At 53.6% G+C, this 16,425-nt stretch overlaps 1 protein-coding gene across 1 annotated transcript; it reads left to right on the top strand.

The window, feature by feature from the left end:
* The first annotated feature begins 1,961 nt into the window (after positions 1 to 1,961).
* Positions 1,962 to 15,467, top strand: LOC100617160 (zinc finger protein 883-like). The gene is made up of 3 exons (XM_007490289.3): positions 1,962 to 2,141; positions 9,984 to 10,159; positions 10,709 to 15,467. Exons 1-3 carry the CDS (start codon positions 1,962 to 1,964, stop codon positions 11,748 to 11,750), a joined length of 1,398 nt encoding a protein of 465 aa, XP_007490351.1. The 3' UTR covers positions 11,751 to 15,467.
* Positions 15,468 to 16,425: the final 958 nt, after the last annotated feature.

The following is a 16,425-nucleotide window of genomic DNA, read 5'->3' on the forward strand; positions in this document are numbered from 1 at the left end:
GAGCCGCAGCTATTAGCAGGCTGAGGAGCCGTGTCTGAGGCACACTAAGCAGGCAGAAAGATCCAGGGATAACAGCTACAAAGAGTGGCGGGTCAGCAATGAAAGCAAGATGTATTCTGTGCACCCTTGCCCCGGAACAGGGCAGGGGAGGCCCAGAGAGCTCGCCCCATGGGTGCCACAGTGACAGCCTGAGAGCCGCTCATCTCAGCCCTGCCTGTGCTGATACTTGAGAAGTAAATAGCGGTAACCTCTAGAACTCGGGGCCTCGGACCCTTCTGGGGCCTAAGTCTGCTTCTGGGACCTGCAGCTCTCCGTTTTTGCTCTCTTCTATTTCTTTGAACACTGCTATGAATCCCAGCCTTTGGGAAGACTCCGGCTGTGCCTTGGTGGAGAGCCGCGCCTTGGCCACCCAGAGACGGAAGGATGGCCGAACGGGCCAGTGTGCAAATGGAAGCCAGGGCCCAATCGGCACCCTCCCGAGAGCCTGCAAGAGCAGCGCCCGTCCTTGATGCTTCCCAGCCAGCCTCGGGGGCATCTAAGGACAGTTCTGCCTGCTCTCCTTACTCTTCTCCATTGTCTTTCCTGGCTCTGTGGTCACAGGCAGCACCTCCTCCTCGGCCTCCAGTCCCCTGAGTTCCTCCGGAAGGCTTCCAGGGCTTCTCCCAGCCTTCCAAGTAAGGACAGCTCCTGGCCACCGAGGAATGCCCTGGATCCGAGTCCCAAACACTCAGTGAAGGGAACCCACGCTGTCCAGGGGAACCCTTTCCCCTGGGGCACCCCCAGGGTTCCGGCTTGGCTGCTTTTGCCCACTTCCCCAGTTCTGCCCCGCTGTGGGGCCAAGCAGAACAAGCCTTTGGGGTGCTGGAACACAGCTGTTGCCCCCTTGCAAAGCTCCCTTCCCCGGATTAAGCTCCCAGATTTCTCCAGATTCGGAAGGCCCTTCAGCCGCTTCCTGCTGCCCTTGGGCCGCCCTGGAGCTTCAGGGCGGCCCTCAGACCCGGACCCGGACCCGGACCTCTCTTTGGGGTCCGATGAGGGCACGAGCACTGGGCGTCCCCCCGCCGCCCCGCAGGCAGCTACCACCCTGGGCCTGCCTCCGCAGCCCTCCCTGGGTGCCCCCCCCCCCCCGTGATCTTTCGGCCCCGAAGGCCAAGTGTCGGCCAGGCACACGGGAAGCCTGCAGGAGGGCACCCACGGGGTCGGCCGGGGGACCCTTGGGGGCAGGGAGCGCGCCGTAGGGCGTGACCGAATTCACTTCCCGCCGGTACCCGGATGTCCCGAGGGCGCCCCGGAGCAAGCAGCACCTTGGAGAGGGCTCCCCAGGCCCCAGCTCCTCGGGCGCCTAGTCTAGCTGTGGGAGGGCAGCGATCAGCACCGCGGAGAGCTCCCGTCGGACCCTCGGAGCTGGGCACCAGGCCAGTCTGGGCCAGCTTCAAGGGGCTCCACCGAGCACCAGGCACTTGCCCGGGGCCCTCGCGGGGCCCCGCCTCCCAGGCTGTCTCTGGACAAGTCACTGCGTCCTCGTCCCAGAATAGGTTAGAAGCCGCCCCCTTTCCCCCTCCCCCGCCAGGGCGCGGTGGGTACCAAAGGGGACCATGGACCCTGGCCTGGGCGAACGCGAAGGCGGTAGAGAAGTGCTAGCTAGAGAGGTCTGTGACCCGCAGCCCCGGTGGGCTTCGTGGAGGAGGAGGCGGCCTCTCCCTTCGTGAGCCTCGAAGGCCAGCCCTCTCTCCCTCCCTTCGCTGTTAGTTCCAGGAGTCCCAGAGGCAGCAGCACCAGGCGGGGCTTGGGGAGCCCGAGCACTATCCAGGCGAGCCTGGCCGGGCATCAGCGTCGCCGCACTACATTTCCTACAATGCTTTGCCGGTTCAGGGTGGCTTTTGTCATGGCAACGGCGACAGGCGGGGCCCGAGAGGCGGCAGGGAGGAGAAGGCTCTTCACGGGATTGGTTGCGAGGAGACATGGGGCGGGTCCAGACGGGAGACGGGCGGTTCCAATTGTCTTCCGCTTCCTTCCCTGCTCCTCGCGGCTCCGCCATCAGACCGGCCCGGACCCCTGCCGACTCTGCTTGTTCGCGGCCTGCTCGGCTCCGCCGCCTGCTCAGCCGCCGCCGGTGCCCAAGTCCTGCGTCGTGGACCGGGGTGAGTGGGAGGCCGAGGCCGGTTGGCCCGGGCAGCGCCTGCGGTCCGAGCTTTCCGAGGTCCCCGATCCCCTGGGGAGGGGGAGGGGTGCGGCCTTGAGAGACGCGCATGCTCAAGACCACTCCGCGCCCGGTTGAGGGCCACACCCCTCCGGGAGCCGACGCGTCTATTGGTCAGGAGGAGAGAGGCAGGGCTTGAAAGCCAATCAGGAGCGCTGCTGCTCTTCCTCCCCTCCTCCGCCCTCTTCCAGGTTCGAGAGCCTCCCCCTTCTCTTCTCCCTCCCCCATCCACCTCGGCCTGTCGTCCCCCTTTGCCGACCACTGTGGTCAGGAAATATTTATTAGGCTCCGGCTGTGTGCCAGGTCCTGGGCTGAGTGCTGGGAATGCAGGAGGAGGTTCCGTGGGCCGCTGGGGTTGGCAGGGAGCGCCATAGACCGGAGTCAGGATCAGGGGAGGCGTCCGAGGGCTTCCAGGAGGAGGCGGCCGGGGAGGGCGAGACCTTCATGCCCTGAGGTTCGGAGTCGGGAAGGCCCGAGTTTGGTGGATCTCCAGCCTCCCTCTCTTCCTAGCGACATATCCCGGGCCCTTAGCCTCCTTTGCCTCAGTTTCCTAGTCTGCAAAACTCGAGTGCTTCTCGCAGGTCCCTTCCGGGCTGCTCCTAAGGATCAAACGAGGTGGTGTCGGCGCGGTGCCTGGCACGCCGGAAGTGCCCACCTGGGAGCCGCCCAAGGGGTTGTGGAGGGAGCCCAGGAAGGAGCTGAGGGTGCCCGGAGGGGGACGGGTTGAGTGGGAAGAGGAGAGAAGGGGTGGGGTGGGGGGGGGAACCCAGGCCCCGCCTCAGCCTGGCACCGCAGGGGTGGGGGCGCCCTCTTGGGAGTCCGGGCCTTCCCGTGGAATAGAAGTGGGGGATGGGCAGGGGCGCCGCCCGTACCCCCCCCCCCCCGCCTTTTGGCGCGCCCCCCCTTCTCCCGCACCAAAGCCGGAGGCTCGGCCTCCTCTGCTGTGTCGGGAGCCCTGGGCACCGGCTCTCCTGCCAGCTCCTCTGGGCTTCTCTGTTGGGGCTCCCTTTGGGCGCCCTGGGCCAGGCCCCGGGCTGTGGCTCTGGACAGCCCCTCCGCCCGGCCCCTCCTTCCCGCTTCGGACCCACCGCCCGGCCAGGCTTTCCTCCTCTTTGGGGAGCCGGGGTGGAGGGGGCTCAGCAGCCGTGCGGGACCCAGGCCTCGTGACCCTGGACCAGTCACCTTTCTCCTCCGGCCTCTTCCAGGGTAGGGGCAAGCCTGGGAGGGCTCTGCCCCTCTTCAGGCCATTGTTAGGGGGCTCTCCCTGGGGCTGACGGGACTTGAACCCGCCTCTCCTGTGCCCCTTTCCCTGGCCCCGGAGTCCCCTCAGCCCCCAAACCCTGTTGTGCAGGGTTGGCCCTTTGCTGCGCCAGCCCCAGCCTGTCTACCCTGGGAACGCAGGCAGGCACAGCTGGGGGGGGGCAGAGCAGGCTCCTCCCTCGCCCCCTTCTCCGGAGGAGGCCAACCTTCCGGTGGGAGCACCCTGGAATGGGCAGTCTCTGCCCTAAGGAGATACACGAACAAGTGCCGGAGGAGGGGGAGGGGGGGAGGGGAGAGGGGGAGGGGGAGGGAGGGGAGGAGGAGGGGGGAGGGGAGGGGGAGGGGGAGAGAGGGGAGGAGGAGGAGGGGGAGGGAGGGGAGAAGGAGGGGAAGAGGGGGAGGGGAGGGGGAGGGGAGGAGGAGGGGGAGGAGGGGGGCTCTGCTGGTCAGCCAAAGGCTGCTCTCCTACATTGTGCCGGTCAGGCTGGGCACAGGATCAGGGCGGGTGTCCCTGGCCCCGAGAGGTGGCAGTGCGGGGTGATGAGTAGAGAACCAGCCCGGGGGCAGGCGCTTTTGCCCGATGGTCTCCCGTGGCAGAGGGGGAGCTCTTGGGCCGGTGCCCGAGCAGGTAGAGGGTCCCTTGCTGTAGGGTGACTCACTTCTTGCCCGGCTTCGGATGAGGATCCGGAATGTTTCCTGGGCCCTGGCGGGCCCCTTCTTTCCTTTGGAGGACCTTCGAAGCTGCCCCCCAGCCGGGGAGGTAGGAGGAGGATGCTGAGGTCTGTGGCTCACAATGGATCCTTGGGTTTCTCACTAAGAAACATTCCCGAAGGGCCTGGGCCCGCAGCTGGGATCGCCCCGGAGGACCCAGACCCCTGGCGCGGCTAGTAGCCGTCCTGGCCGAGACCCACCTTCTCCCTGGCCGTCCCCCGTTAGGGAGGCCTGTGGAGGAGCAGAGCCCGGCCTCTCCCCCAGAAGCCTCTTGGGATTTCTCAGCTCTGATTGGTGCTCGCCAGGGTGGCTCCAGCAGGGCGTTTCATGGTAGATTCAAGCCGTTTCCTTCCTTTGAAAAGGCCTTTGGGGCCAGGCTCGGGATCCCATGCGCAGGTACGCTCTGGGGGTACGTTCGCCTTCGTTGGCACGCCGGCCGCGCCAGCCTCACAAGCTGCATCTCGACTTAGCAAACCTCCAGTTGGCATCATCTGTGTCGTGTTGCGTTTTAGTCTCTTTAGTTCACCGTTTCCGTCGAGTCGGCCCCACTCTGGAGTCCTGTGGGTCCCCCGCCCCATATGTATTTGGGCTGAGGGAGGCCACTGGCAGGAGGAAAAGACGATTGGGAAGGGAGGGGCGAAATCCAAAGTGCACGAGAAACGTTTTCAGACGTCTGGTGGAAGACTGAACGGCCCGCCAGGGACTGGTGGGGACAGGAAGGAAGGTCGCGTCCTACTCCTCCTGGACTTGGCTCCGTCAGCCCCTTCGTTCCCTGGAGCTCTGGGAAGCTGGGCCTCCACCCAGCCAGGCCCCACAAACAGCAGTGCTGGCCCTCCTGAACCTCTCTCTGTCTTTGTGGCTTCCCCGGGTGCCGCCCTGGGGCAGGAGGGCTCTGAGGCCCCGCCAGGGAGGAAAAGACCCTCATTGTCCCCCTTTTTTTCCAGTGTGAAAGAGTTGAGTAGAAGGGGTGAGCAGGCTTGGGGAGCTTGCGATTGGAAGTGCAGCCACAGCCTCCCCCCCCCCCCTCCCAGCCACCCTTCTTCTAGACTGGCCCATTTCCGGTGACTCTTCTGGGTTTCCAGATTCCCAGCCTGCCTAGCAAAGTTGCTCTCTCCAGGTTCCCAGTGATCTCCCCATCCCAGATCTGTTGGCCAAGCCTTGTCCTTGCCTCCTTCCTGGATGCTCCTACTCCACCTCCATCTGCGCGTTAACAACTTGGAGGTGCTCGTTCAGCTTGTTGCAGGGTTCCTGGGGGCTTCCAGGCCTTTTCCCTGGAAAAGTGCAAAGATCACCTCCGATTGATAGGAGGGGAAACAGAAATGTGCTAGCCTGGTACCAGGGGAAATCTCTCCGCTGCTGGGTGGCGTTGGGCGAGTCTGGCAGTGTGGCCCGCGGTGGATTTCCTGGTTCTACAGGATCTTGGGGAAAAGCCTTTTTCTGTTTTGATGGCCAGTAAACGGAATCTGTCCTACTGCAATAGTTGGAAAAGAGCCGACGTTAACACATTTACTGTTCTAGGCATTGTGATAAGCGCTTTAACACGATCCCTTCCTTAGATCCCTAGGACAATCCCGGGAGGTTGGTGCTAGTGTTATTCTCATCTGACAGATGAGAAAACCGAGACAACCAAGTTAAGTGACTTCCCAGGATTATAGAGGCCATATTGAAATTCAGGTCTTCCTGACTCCAGGCCCAGCACTCTGCATTGGGGTGCCATATCACTGTACCCTAAGAAAGCTGGAGCTCCCCTGGCTGCCATATTGCACAACTGGGTCATTTGAAGATGGAAATCTACCAACCAGCTGTGAATTTTCGATTTTCTCCACCCTGATGAAACCTTTACAATCCTAACAAACAGGAATGTCTACACCCCTACTTAAGGATTAAGTATTGAGAAGGATGGCCTATGACAGATGTGTGCTAGCAAGTGACAAATCAGAAACAGCTAACAGACCCCTGGGCTGTCTTAAGTCAAGTTTAAGCTACCATTGGTACATGTGAGACACAGGAAGTGATATAAAACCGTCTATATATTTGCATCTCTTCCTCTCTCTGGTCTTTTCAAGGAGAGGTGGCTCATGGCAGTGGGCTGGGGTCCTGGCTGTTTGTCAGGTTGTGGCTTGCGGCTTGCCAGTGAGGTATCTGGGAGAAGCTCTGTAGCGTGGGTCAGTTGAGGCTTCTTCCTTGAGCTACCTGGGCGAGTATTTGGGCTGATTCCTTTTTCCTTTACGTCCTAAAACGCGATCCTCCTAGGAGACCCCCCCATCTCAGAGGAGGCCTCGTGGCTGGAAGCTGAGCCAGATTAAATCTTCTGAGGAGGCCTCATGGCTGAGTTCTCTGAACTTCCCTTGGCTTAGGCTAGGCCCGAGAAATCTTATGCTCTTTTCCCTCTCTCTTCTTAATTCCTTTCCTCTATATTAATCAAACCACCATAAAATTCCCAAACTGACTTGAGTACTTTATTGGGATTTGAATTAATCCCTGGTGACCAATTTAATTTATATTCAGTCAAAACCCCCTAAATTTACCCCTTACACCTGCCCCATGCTTTTTCTGACAGACGATCGAACCACATCTCCTCCCATCTTGATTTTTTGAATCTAAGCACACATGTATCCATCCCTTTTTCACCTCCTTTAGTTTGGCCCAACATGAATCACCCATGTCAGCTGGTTTGCAGAACTCTTGTTTGGGCCATCTGCCCCACCTCTGCTTAAAAAATTAAAAGGTTTGGTTAACTCAAGGGTAGACCTTTATTTTCATCTCTATATTGACAGCATCTTGTTTGGCCAGGCCCATCATTCTTCCTCCCTGAGATCTTTTGTTTGCTGTTCACTGGCTCATATAAATATTAACCCTCCTTTCCAGCTTCCTAATTCTATAGATCTATACATCTATACCATCACCTACATCACTGATAAGAATGTTGAGCTGAGGATGGTCTTCTGGGCCTGGCCAAGCTACCCTGGACACTTGCTTGGGTGGTTCCTCTTTAGGTCCAATCACTCAGGTGGTTCCAAGTCGATGTAGCTAAAGGACATGACAGTTCATTATACATCTTTTGGAAGCAACCCCTGACACTGCATTGGTTGGGAATTTTGTCATTTTGTAGAGTTCTGTTTATCTCCCTTCTTTGGCATTATTTCAGCTGCATCTACCTATGCTTTCTTGAATGCTTTTTTTCCTTCTTTCCATTATATTAATTTATTATAGTTCACCGTTACCACATTCTTCTTTTGCTTACTTTGTTTCTAGCATCTTTTTCTTCTTTTTTCAAAGGGTTGTGGTGTATATTTCAGCACATAGAGAGCTTTTTTTAGATTTGCCACATTGGACCCCATTGGGATCACTGTGAACTTTAGATTACTCCACCCTACTTAGTCTAACAAAAACAAGAATGTCTACACCCATACTTAAGGATTAAGTATTTAGGAGGATGGCCTATGACAGACATGTGCTAGCAAATGACAAATCAGAAACAGCTGAGGGACCTCTGGGCTGTCCTAAGTCAAGCTTAAGCTACCATTGGTACCTGTGAGATGCAGGAAAGTGATATAAAACCCTCTATATATTTCACATCACTTCCTCTCTCTGGTTTCTTTCCCTGGAGAGGTGGCTCTGGCTGTCAGTGTGCTGAGCGTTTCAACATCTTGGCGTGGCTGCAGCTATTGTCTGGTTTAGCAGTGAGTTTTCCTTAATACTATACTGAGAGAAGCTGAGTAGCTAAGTCAGGTTCAGGCATCTTAGCTGAGCCCCCTTGGAGTTTAGGCTGATACTTTTTCCTTTACCTTCCAACACTATCCTCTTAGAAAAAGCCTTTAATCTTCCCCCTGGCACAGGCCAGGCGGGAGAAATCCTACACATTTTCCCCTCTCCCTTCTCCTTAACTTCTTTCCTCTCTAGTAATTAAAATCACCATAAATTTCCAGCTGACTTGGGTATTTAATTTGGGATATGCCCTGGCGACCAAAATTTATTTAGATTAGGTCACAACCCTAAAATTATCTTTACATCACTGAATCAAAGTTACTACTTTCATCTGTTCCAGAATGCCACATTGTTCTCCAGAGTAGTCAGACCAGTTCACTGCAGCAACATTGACTTTTTCCAACTTATTTCTGTTTCAGTTTTCATTTCTTCTTATTTGAAGTGTTCATTGATAGTTTGCATTTCTTTTAAAAACTGGTTACTATTATTTACTGCTAGGACATGGGGAGATGGCTCTTTGTCTTATCAACATGTCCAGTTCCTCTAAATTTTGAATTCAATTCAGTGAACATTAAGCATGTTATCTGTACAAACATTGTGCTAGTTACAGGGGATACAAAGAAAAAACAATGATCATTTCTGCCCCTGAGAAGCTTCTTGTCTGCTTCTGGGAGATATAGCCGGTCCATAGACAAAATCATTTCAAGAGAGATAGAATGCTGACAGATAAACTTGGGGGATCAAGAAGAGGCCTTGTCTAGGCAGTAGAGTTCCCAAGTTGGATGTTGAAGATTACTAGGTTTTACGAGGGGGAAGAAAAGAGGGCATTCTAGCCAGGGCGAAGAAACAATTTGGGCAAAGGTTTATAAGCAGGAGTTAAGATGGGACTTGGGATTCCCAGAGCTCCTTGTCTGAATACACAGTCTTTATCCAAATCCAAATGTGGCCTCCTTGCAGCTTCCACCCATTACCCTGGCTTTGTATCTTAAAATGCCACAAGAGAGGAGGTGCACTGACTGCTGTTTGTTGAGATGTACTGGAGCATAGTGACAAGAGCATAGCTTTTAGAGGTGCTTGAGGGAACTGGGCATGGTTAATCTGGAGAAGAGAAGACTGGGTGAGAAATTGCTGACTTAAAGAAGTTGAAGACATAGACTGATGTGGAAGTATGTTTTGCAGGATCATCCATGTATAACCCAAACCAAATTGCTTCACATCTATGAGAGGTAGGAGGGAAAGAGACAACTTGGATCTCATGATTTTAGAAAATTTATGTTGAAAATTGTTGTGAGATGTAATTGAGGAAATAAAACATCTTTTTAAAATACCAAATAAAATAATTGAAACATTGTCATGTGGGAAAGGGATTTGATCTATTCCATTTGGTCCCAGAGGGCAGATGCAGGAGCAGTGGATTTAAGTTGCAAAGAGGCTGGATAACAAGGAAGACTTCCTAATGAGAACTATCTGAGAAAGGGAAGCTTTTTCTTCTTGATGTCCTTGAGGGACTGGCCAGGCTCTTACTGAGGATGTTATAGTGGAAATTTCTTCCATGAGTTGGACTCAGACTATTGAGGGAACAACCCTTTGCTCCTCTGGTTCTATGAGTCAAACCACAACTTGATTTAACACTTATTAGCATTAACATTTTGGGTAAATCACTAGATAACTAACCCTTAGCCTCAGTTTCCTCATTTGTAAAAGGAATCACCAACCAACCTACTTTACAATAGTGGTGTGAAAATTCGTGGAAAAGCTTTTTGCCAACCATAAATTGACTCTCATGCCTAGAGTGGTATAGTGGGTATAGAGAGAATTTAGGAGTCAAAAAGACTCTTGCTCATGACATGTATGAGTTGTACAACCTTGAGCAGGCTCCAGAAACTCTCCAGAACTGAGTGGATCTATCTAGGAAGAGAGTTCATGAGTCCTGTCTTCTTCCCATCTCCTCAAAAAAGGGACATCAACTTAAGATACTGTCATTTGGGGTTCTGCCCTGGGAAGTTCTTAATGCAGCTGCAGGAGGTGGAACTAAGCAAGCAAGCAGGAATTCCCGTCTCTCAGCAGGAAGAGCAGGGACATTTATATTTTGTTCTTTTTTCAGATTGGGAAGGCGGCTCCTGAAATCAAGGTGTCATCTCCAAAGCTGGGCTTCTCTATGGAACAGTCATCCCAGGAAATACTCACTTGGGATCGTCCCTGTGTTTCTAGTTTGGGGGAAACTTCAGAATGTGAGGCTAGGCTTGAGAAGCAGCCGAGGAAAGTTGTGAGACATCCCAGGTAAGTAAAAATCATCTCCAGGAAAACTCAAAAACAGGAGGGTCATGAAAGCAATGAAAATAACAACAGATTTGGGTTAGGACCAAGCCATCATCTACAGTTAAAAAAAATCCATTATAAAAGGCTTCCTAAGTGGAAGGGCTCCAGGGCTAAAACACATTTAGTTTGGGCTCTGGGATAGATAGATACAGGATCATAGATTTATGGCTAAAATGAAAGGAGTCAGCCTGGAAAAGAATTCAGAGTCCTTGTAGTCCAACTCCATCATTTTACCGATGAGAGGACTGAAGGCCAGAGAAGCTGAGTGACTAGACTGAGGTTACATAGCTGGTAAATAGCAAAGACAAGGTGCAAGCCTAAATCTTCTGATTATAAAGCTTCCAGAACAGCCTAAGTACTAGAGAATTTGCTCAGAAGTACAATGAAGATGGGGAAAATCCTTCCTTAAGGATTTTAAGTATCACTGGATCCATACTGAAGAGAAACCTTATAAATGCAGGATATGCCCCAAAGCCACTAACTCCAGCCTCTCCATTATTTCCCTCACAGACTTGGTCCTGGAGAGAAGCCCTATAAATGTAATGAATGTGGAAAGGCCTTCCGACAGAGCTCACAACTCATCGTACATCACAGGATTCACACCGGAGAAAAACCTTATGAGTGTAATGAATGTGGGAAGGCCTTCCGAGAGAGCAAAGAACTTATTCGACACCAGAGGATTCACACTGGAGAGAAACCTTATGAATGCAAAGAATGTGGAAAGGGCTTCCGTGAGAGCAAAGAACTTACTCGACATCAGAGGATTCATACTGGGGAAAAACCTTATGAATGTAAAGATTGTGGGAAGGCCTTCAGACGGAGAACTGGGCTTAACGAACATCAGAGGATTCATACTGGGGAGAAACCATATGAATGTAATGAATGTGGGAAAGCCTTCCGACGGAGAACTGGGCTTAATGAACACCAGAGAATTCACACTGGGGAGAAACCTTATGAGTGCAATGAATGTGGGAAAGCCTTCCGTGAGAGCAAAGAACTCATCCAACATCAGAGAATTCATACAGGAGAGAAACCTTATGAATGTAAGGAGTGTGGGAAAGCTTTCAGACGGAGTACTGGCCTCACAGATCATCAGAGAATCCATACTGGAGAGAAACCTTATGAATGCAATCAGTGTGGCAAGACTTTCCGCTGGCGAACAGAACTTACGTCCCATCACACGATTCATACTGGAGAGAAACCATATGAATGCAGTGAATGCGGGAAGGCCTTCCGCCTGAGTGCCCACCTCATTCAGCATCGCAGTATTCACACTGGTGAGAAGCCCTATGAGTGTAATGTTTGTGGGAAAGCCTTCCGCTGGATCACAGGACTGGCTTCCCATCACAGAATTCATACCGGAGAGAAACCCTATGAATGTAACATATGTGGGAAGACCTTCCGCCAGAGCACCCAGCTCTCCAGGCATCATAGGATGCACACTGGAGAGAAGCCCTATGAATGCACTGAGTGTGGCAAGGCCTTCTGCCTGAGCACACAACTTATCCAACACCAGAGGATTCATAACAGAATGAAGCCTTTTGAATGGTGAGGCCTCATGAAGGTCATGAGCACGATGCACAATGGTTGACGGGGAAGGTGCTCTCTGCAATGTGGTGGTTTTGCACTCAAGGGAAACTTTAAAGATCTAGCCAGACCCAGTCAAATTTCCCACAAGGCTGTTGCCTCAGCCTCTAAAAGTTAGTCTCTCCACTTCCCTTCTCCCACCCCTACCATGAGATGGACAAGTTTTCATCGAGAAAATCATGGCGATCTGAGAAGAACTTGTTCCTACAGCTCCACTCCTTAAAAAATCTGTAAGTTGCCACGTGCTCTCTTCTCCTTCTAGTCTCAGAAGAGTGGCCACCCTACTCCTTGCTAAATCCTCAGCTCCTCACCTGCTCCCAGTCTCACTCTAGCTGTCATCTCTTGTGCATTTTCAGCCCATGTCTTCACAGCTGCTTGTAGACGTGTTCTGGTCTCGTCAGCGCTTTGTTTTCAGAGGCCATGCTGGATCTGTTAAAATCATTCAGTCAAGACCTTTCTCAGAAGCCATCAGTGATCTTACAATCACTGAGTCCAGTGGCCTTTTCTCAGTCCTTTTCCTCTTTGAAACCTTAAGACTGATGACCACCCCCTTGTACGCAATCTCCTCCCTGACAGCACTTGGGTCTCCTCCCAACACCCTTTCCCCTCCTCTAGTATTCAGCTCTTCCTTTTTTTGTTTCCATTCTCTCACTTCTCTCCTCTGGTGACAGTCCATTGTGGAAAACAAGGGCCGAAAGAAAACTTTCTGGAATATCAGCAAAAGCCAGCATCTGGGGAAAAGCGAGGATGTGACAAGTTTGGGCAGCAGCAGGGTCAGGACAGATCCCCCTCTTGCCCTACCTGCTGGCCAGCCCTTTAGCAAGCCCACTGGCTCTAGCTTTCTCCTGGGGAAGAATGGCCTTGTTATTTTTTCAGAGCATTTGATCTCAGAGTTCAGGAGAGAGTAGAGAATCAGATTGGACTCTAGACCAGGGCAGGAAGTGAGGCATCCCTCAGGGGTCCTCCAGAGGGTCATAAGCCTCAGGGATCAGAGAAAGGTCATCTGGAGGCTGAGTGAGGTGCTGATACCAGTGGAGAGAGACTCTGCAAGGTGCCACGAAAGCTGGATTGGCTGTTGAAGGATAAATCGATGGAGGATGGGGATCATTGTCAGAGTGCCCTCTGGGGACCTGTAAGGCTGGAGGGGAGAAGGGATGAGTGAGAAAGGTGCCTTATTCATGGAAAGAAGAAGGCAGATTTTCTTGTGTGTGTGTGTGTGTGTGTGTGTGTCTGCACATGTGTGCACATGTATGAAATAGTGTGTAGCTATTTCTCCATCGCTGATGGCCAGAGCTGTGTGCAATATCACTTTGGTCCTGAGGTTTGGCCCAAGGGACTGCCAGAGAGCACTGATCCCAGGGCTTCAACTGCCTTCTTGCAGCAGGTGGCCCTCAGAATCCAGCCCTGACCTCATTCAGAGACCTTGGCCGGGCTGAGGCCCTCTCCCAGGGGCCAGGACACCACTGGTCATCTTGGGGCTCTTTCAGCCTCTCGCTTCTACCTCTAGGGCCCTCTGGCATGTGCCCGTCCTGCTCCTCTTCCCCAGCTCATCCTCTGTCCTTCCATTTATCTTCTGTGCCGTTGCCCCTGTGGCTCCATAATTAAGCCAGCTCAGAGAGCCTCGAGGATGCCCTGCCCCTGCAGAGTAGTTGCCAAACTCCTTTGCCTGGCATTTCAAGGCACCCCGGTCTTAAACCTCCCCTCACCCTTCTCTGGGGTCACCCCCCAAAGCCAGCTTCCACGTTGGGGCCTCTGCTTCTGCTAATGGTGCTTTCTATCCGCCCTCACTTCCACCTGCTGAGTTCTTGCAAGTCTGTCAAAGCCAGACTCGGTACCTTTGTTTACCTCCCTGCACCCCCAACCTCGCCTAGCACTTTGTTTCTACCTGCGTGACCTTGCTCTCTCACCCGTGTCTCTGCTGAGGCCCCTGGGAGAGGTCTGTGTCCTATTTAACTCTGTCCTTTGAGCCCCTTAAAGCTCTGAAGTCACTTAATATTGGTTTGCCTTGACTGAAGCAGAGTTTGCTGTGGAGCACACTTGCGTCTGTCGCACGGGGAACCGTAAAGGTGCCAACTGAGCCTCAGCTGGGGGAAGGCTCCATGAGGATGACTGGTTGGTGCCCCGTGGGGTCTGGCCATGAAGGAAGGTTTCCTCTGAAGCTTCCCCACGAGGGGCTCCCGTATCACCCAAAGAAACGCAGAATTGGTCATTGTTCAGGCCGTGCGGCCACACTGCATGAGGTTGGGCTCAGGGAGTGCCGGGGCGGCCTCTGCATTCCTACGCCCGGTCACTAGTTCGCCCTGCCGGCGTGACGCGCGGGCTGTGTGGAGGCGGGTCACTGGAGCACCCATGGGCAGCTGCTAACTGGGGGGCTCTAGTGGGCGCTATGCCGTTGTTGAATCCCGGACCAGTTCTTGTTCAGGTCTTGAGATAAGGGGCTTCGGTCTCCCAACAAGGAGCATCTCTCGTTGGTCCTCCCTGCCACATTGTTTGGGATGATAGGGCCAAGCCGAGAGTTGGCTTTTGAGAAGGCGCTGCTGCCAAGGATCCAGGGAGGGGGCTGGACGTCCCTGAGGATGGAGGCATCAGCCCTCTTCCTGTTCCCTGCTTGCTCGCTTCCTGTCTCTAGGCCCCAGCTCCTCACGTCCCAGGAGGCCCTCATGCCCTTTCAGCCTAGAGCCTTGGCCAGCGGGTTGAAGGATGGGCCTGAGCAGCCGTGACACAGCACGGATGATCCACTAGCACCTAAAATTGTTTGGGTTCTCTTCATAGCGCAAATGCAAATGGCTCTGCGCTCTACAAAGCACTTTGACAGACTCAAGCCCTTTGGAGTCCCAGAGGCCATCCTGACCTGTCCCCAAATCAGGATTGAATCTCCCTTCATCGCACCTGACAAAAGGCCTCCCAGCTTTTGCTTCAGGAGCTCCCAATGAGCCCAGAGACTTCACACCCATCATGTTGGCAAAAATGATCCAGAAAAGGCACTTAGTGGAGGCGGAGGGATGTGCGTGGAATGCCAAGCACAGCGACGTGCTCTTGGTCCACATGTTTGGGTGAGCAACTTGGAACGAACCCCCAAAAGACTAATCAGGCCAACCCTCTGGCCCACTGACACCAGGACTAAGCAGAGGCTCTCAGGGCCCAAGACAGGGAGAGACCTTGAAGGTTCCCAGCACTTTTTGAAGGTGGACACAGTCCGTGCCCATCATTTGGGGGTGACTACAAAGATGCAGCCTTGTGTCGGAGCAGAACACCATTAAGAAGGCCTGGGTTCAGAGGCCCACTCGGGCTGATGTACTGGCTAGGGGACCTTGGACAAATCCCTTCCCCTCTTCAGCGCCTGAGGCAGTGCTCCAAGCTGACAGAGATGCTGCCTTGGCAAATGTGGTGTCCTCAGGAGTCCCTCACACCCGTGAAAGCCCGGCTTCGGTTCCATTCCGAGAGGTAATAAGTAGATCGTCAGAAGGACGGGTGCTTGAACTGGTGCTGAGTAAGCAAGAGCCAAGAGAATGGCAAGCGCAGGCCGTAGACCGCCATCGGAGGAGACAGCAGTGGGCGATGTGCTATGCTTTGGTTGGCTGTGTTTAGTTCTCGGAATGGATGCTCTTCCTGTTGGTGGGAGGGAATTGACAGCGATGTTGAGAAAGTGGGAGTGGGGCATCAATAAAACATTTGAAAAGAACACAAAGGACTGTTTCCTCCCTGGCGTTGCTGACCTCCCCAGCCCTATTTTACACATGAGGAAATGAGTTCAGTGACCAGTCTGTGACCCTATAGCAAGTGCCAGGCCGGATTGCAGGCTGGGCCTCATGATTCCCTCTGAGTCAGGCCTGAGCTTTCATTTCCCGCCTCCTCATATTGCCCACCTGAGGTAAGAACTGTTCCGTCCCATACCGATGGGGTGGTGGAAGCTAAGGAGATTATGACAAACTGGGAGACCCGGCAGATGGTGCCATCATTTGGGGAAGCCCCATGGAATCCTACCATGAGGCACCGCACGCTCCCCTTTCGTACTCATTCTAGAGATCCTCTGAGGTGTAGCCAAGGACGCTCTCGAGGCAGCGGGGGGAAGCCCGCCTTTGTAAGCGTTATTCATGAGGGTAAAACACTGGGCGCCATGTGTCTGGTGGCCGGCTGGAGTGGAGAGGCTGAGCTGAGGGTGTCGGGACTCTTGCTGTGAGTGGCCCTGTTGTCTGAGACTGGGAACTCGGAAGCAGCACAGTCCACGGAATGCAGGGACTTCACAAATCCTTACTGGCGGTGAACAGAAGGTACTTCTTGCTAATGTTTGCCAGATGGATTCTGCAGCCACGTCCTTGAGGAGGAAGACAGCAGAGGCACCTGGCTTGAGTTCTCACTGGGAATGAAGAGTGCTGTGGACCTGAGATGAGATCCTCAGAGTCAGGACTTGTGGGGGTTGGAGGGGGCAAAGAGAAGAAACGGAAGAGGATGTGCAGATGGAGCATGGGTCGGGAAACGAGCACAATGGTGGCCGTAGAGAAGGCAAAGGGGATGATGGGATGATTTGAGTCAGTGCTGGTTTGGATTCCCTTGGAAGGGGGGCATTTCCACAAAGATATGTTGCCAACACTTCATGCCCCTGTTCTCTACTATGTTCAAATAACTGGGGGTCAGGGGAC

Source organism: Monodelphis domestica, chromosome 3 (assembly GCF_027887165.1).
Source record: "Monodelphis domestica isolate mMonDom1 chromosome 3, mMonDom1.pri, whole genome shotgun sequence".
Lineage (NCBI taxonomy): Eukaryota > Metazoa > Chordata > Mammalia > Didelphimorphia > Didelphidae > Monodelphis > Monodelphis domestica.

Bases quoted from the DNA above. Each gene is read 5' to 3' on its own strand.
- LOC100617160 (XM_007490289.3), top strand. From the start codon at position 1,962: ATGGGGCGGGTCCAGACGGGAGACGGGCGGTTCCAATTGTCTTCCGCT. The intron at 2,142-9,983 runs GTGAGTGGGAGG...TTCTTTTTTCAG, and splicing joins GTCCTGCGTCGTGGACCGGG to ATTGGGAAGGCGGCTCCTGA. The intron at 10,160-10,708 runs GTAAGTAAAAAT...TTTCCCTCACAG, and splicing joins AAAGTTGTGAGACATCCCAG to ACTTGGTCCTGGAGAGAAGC.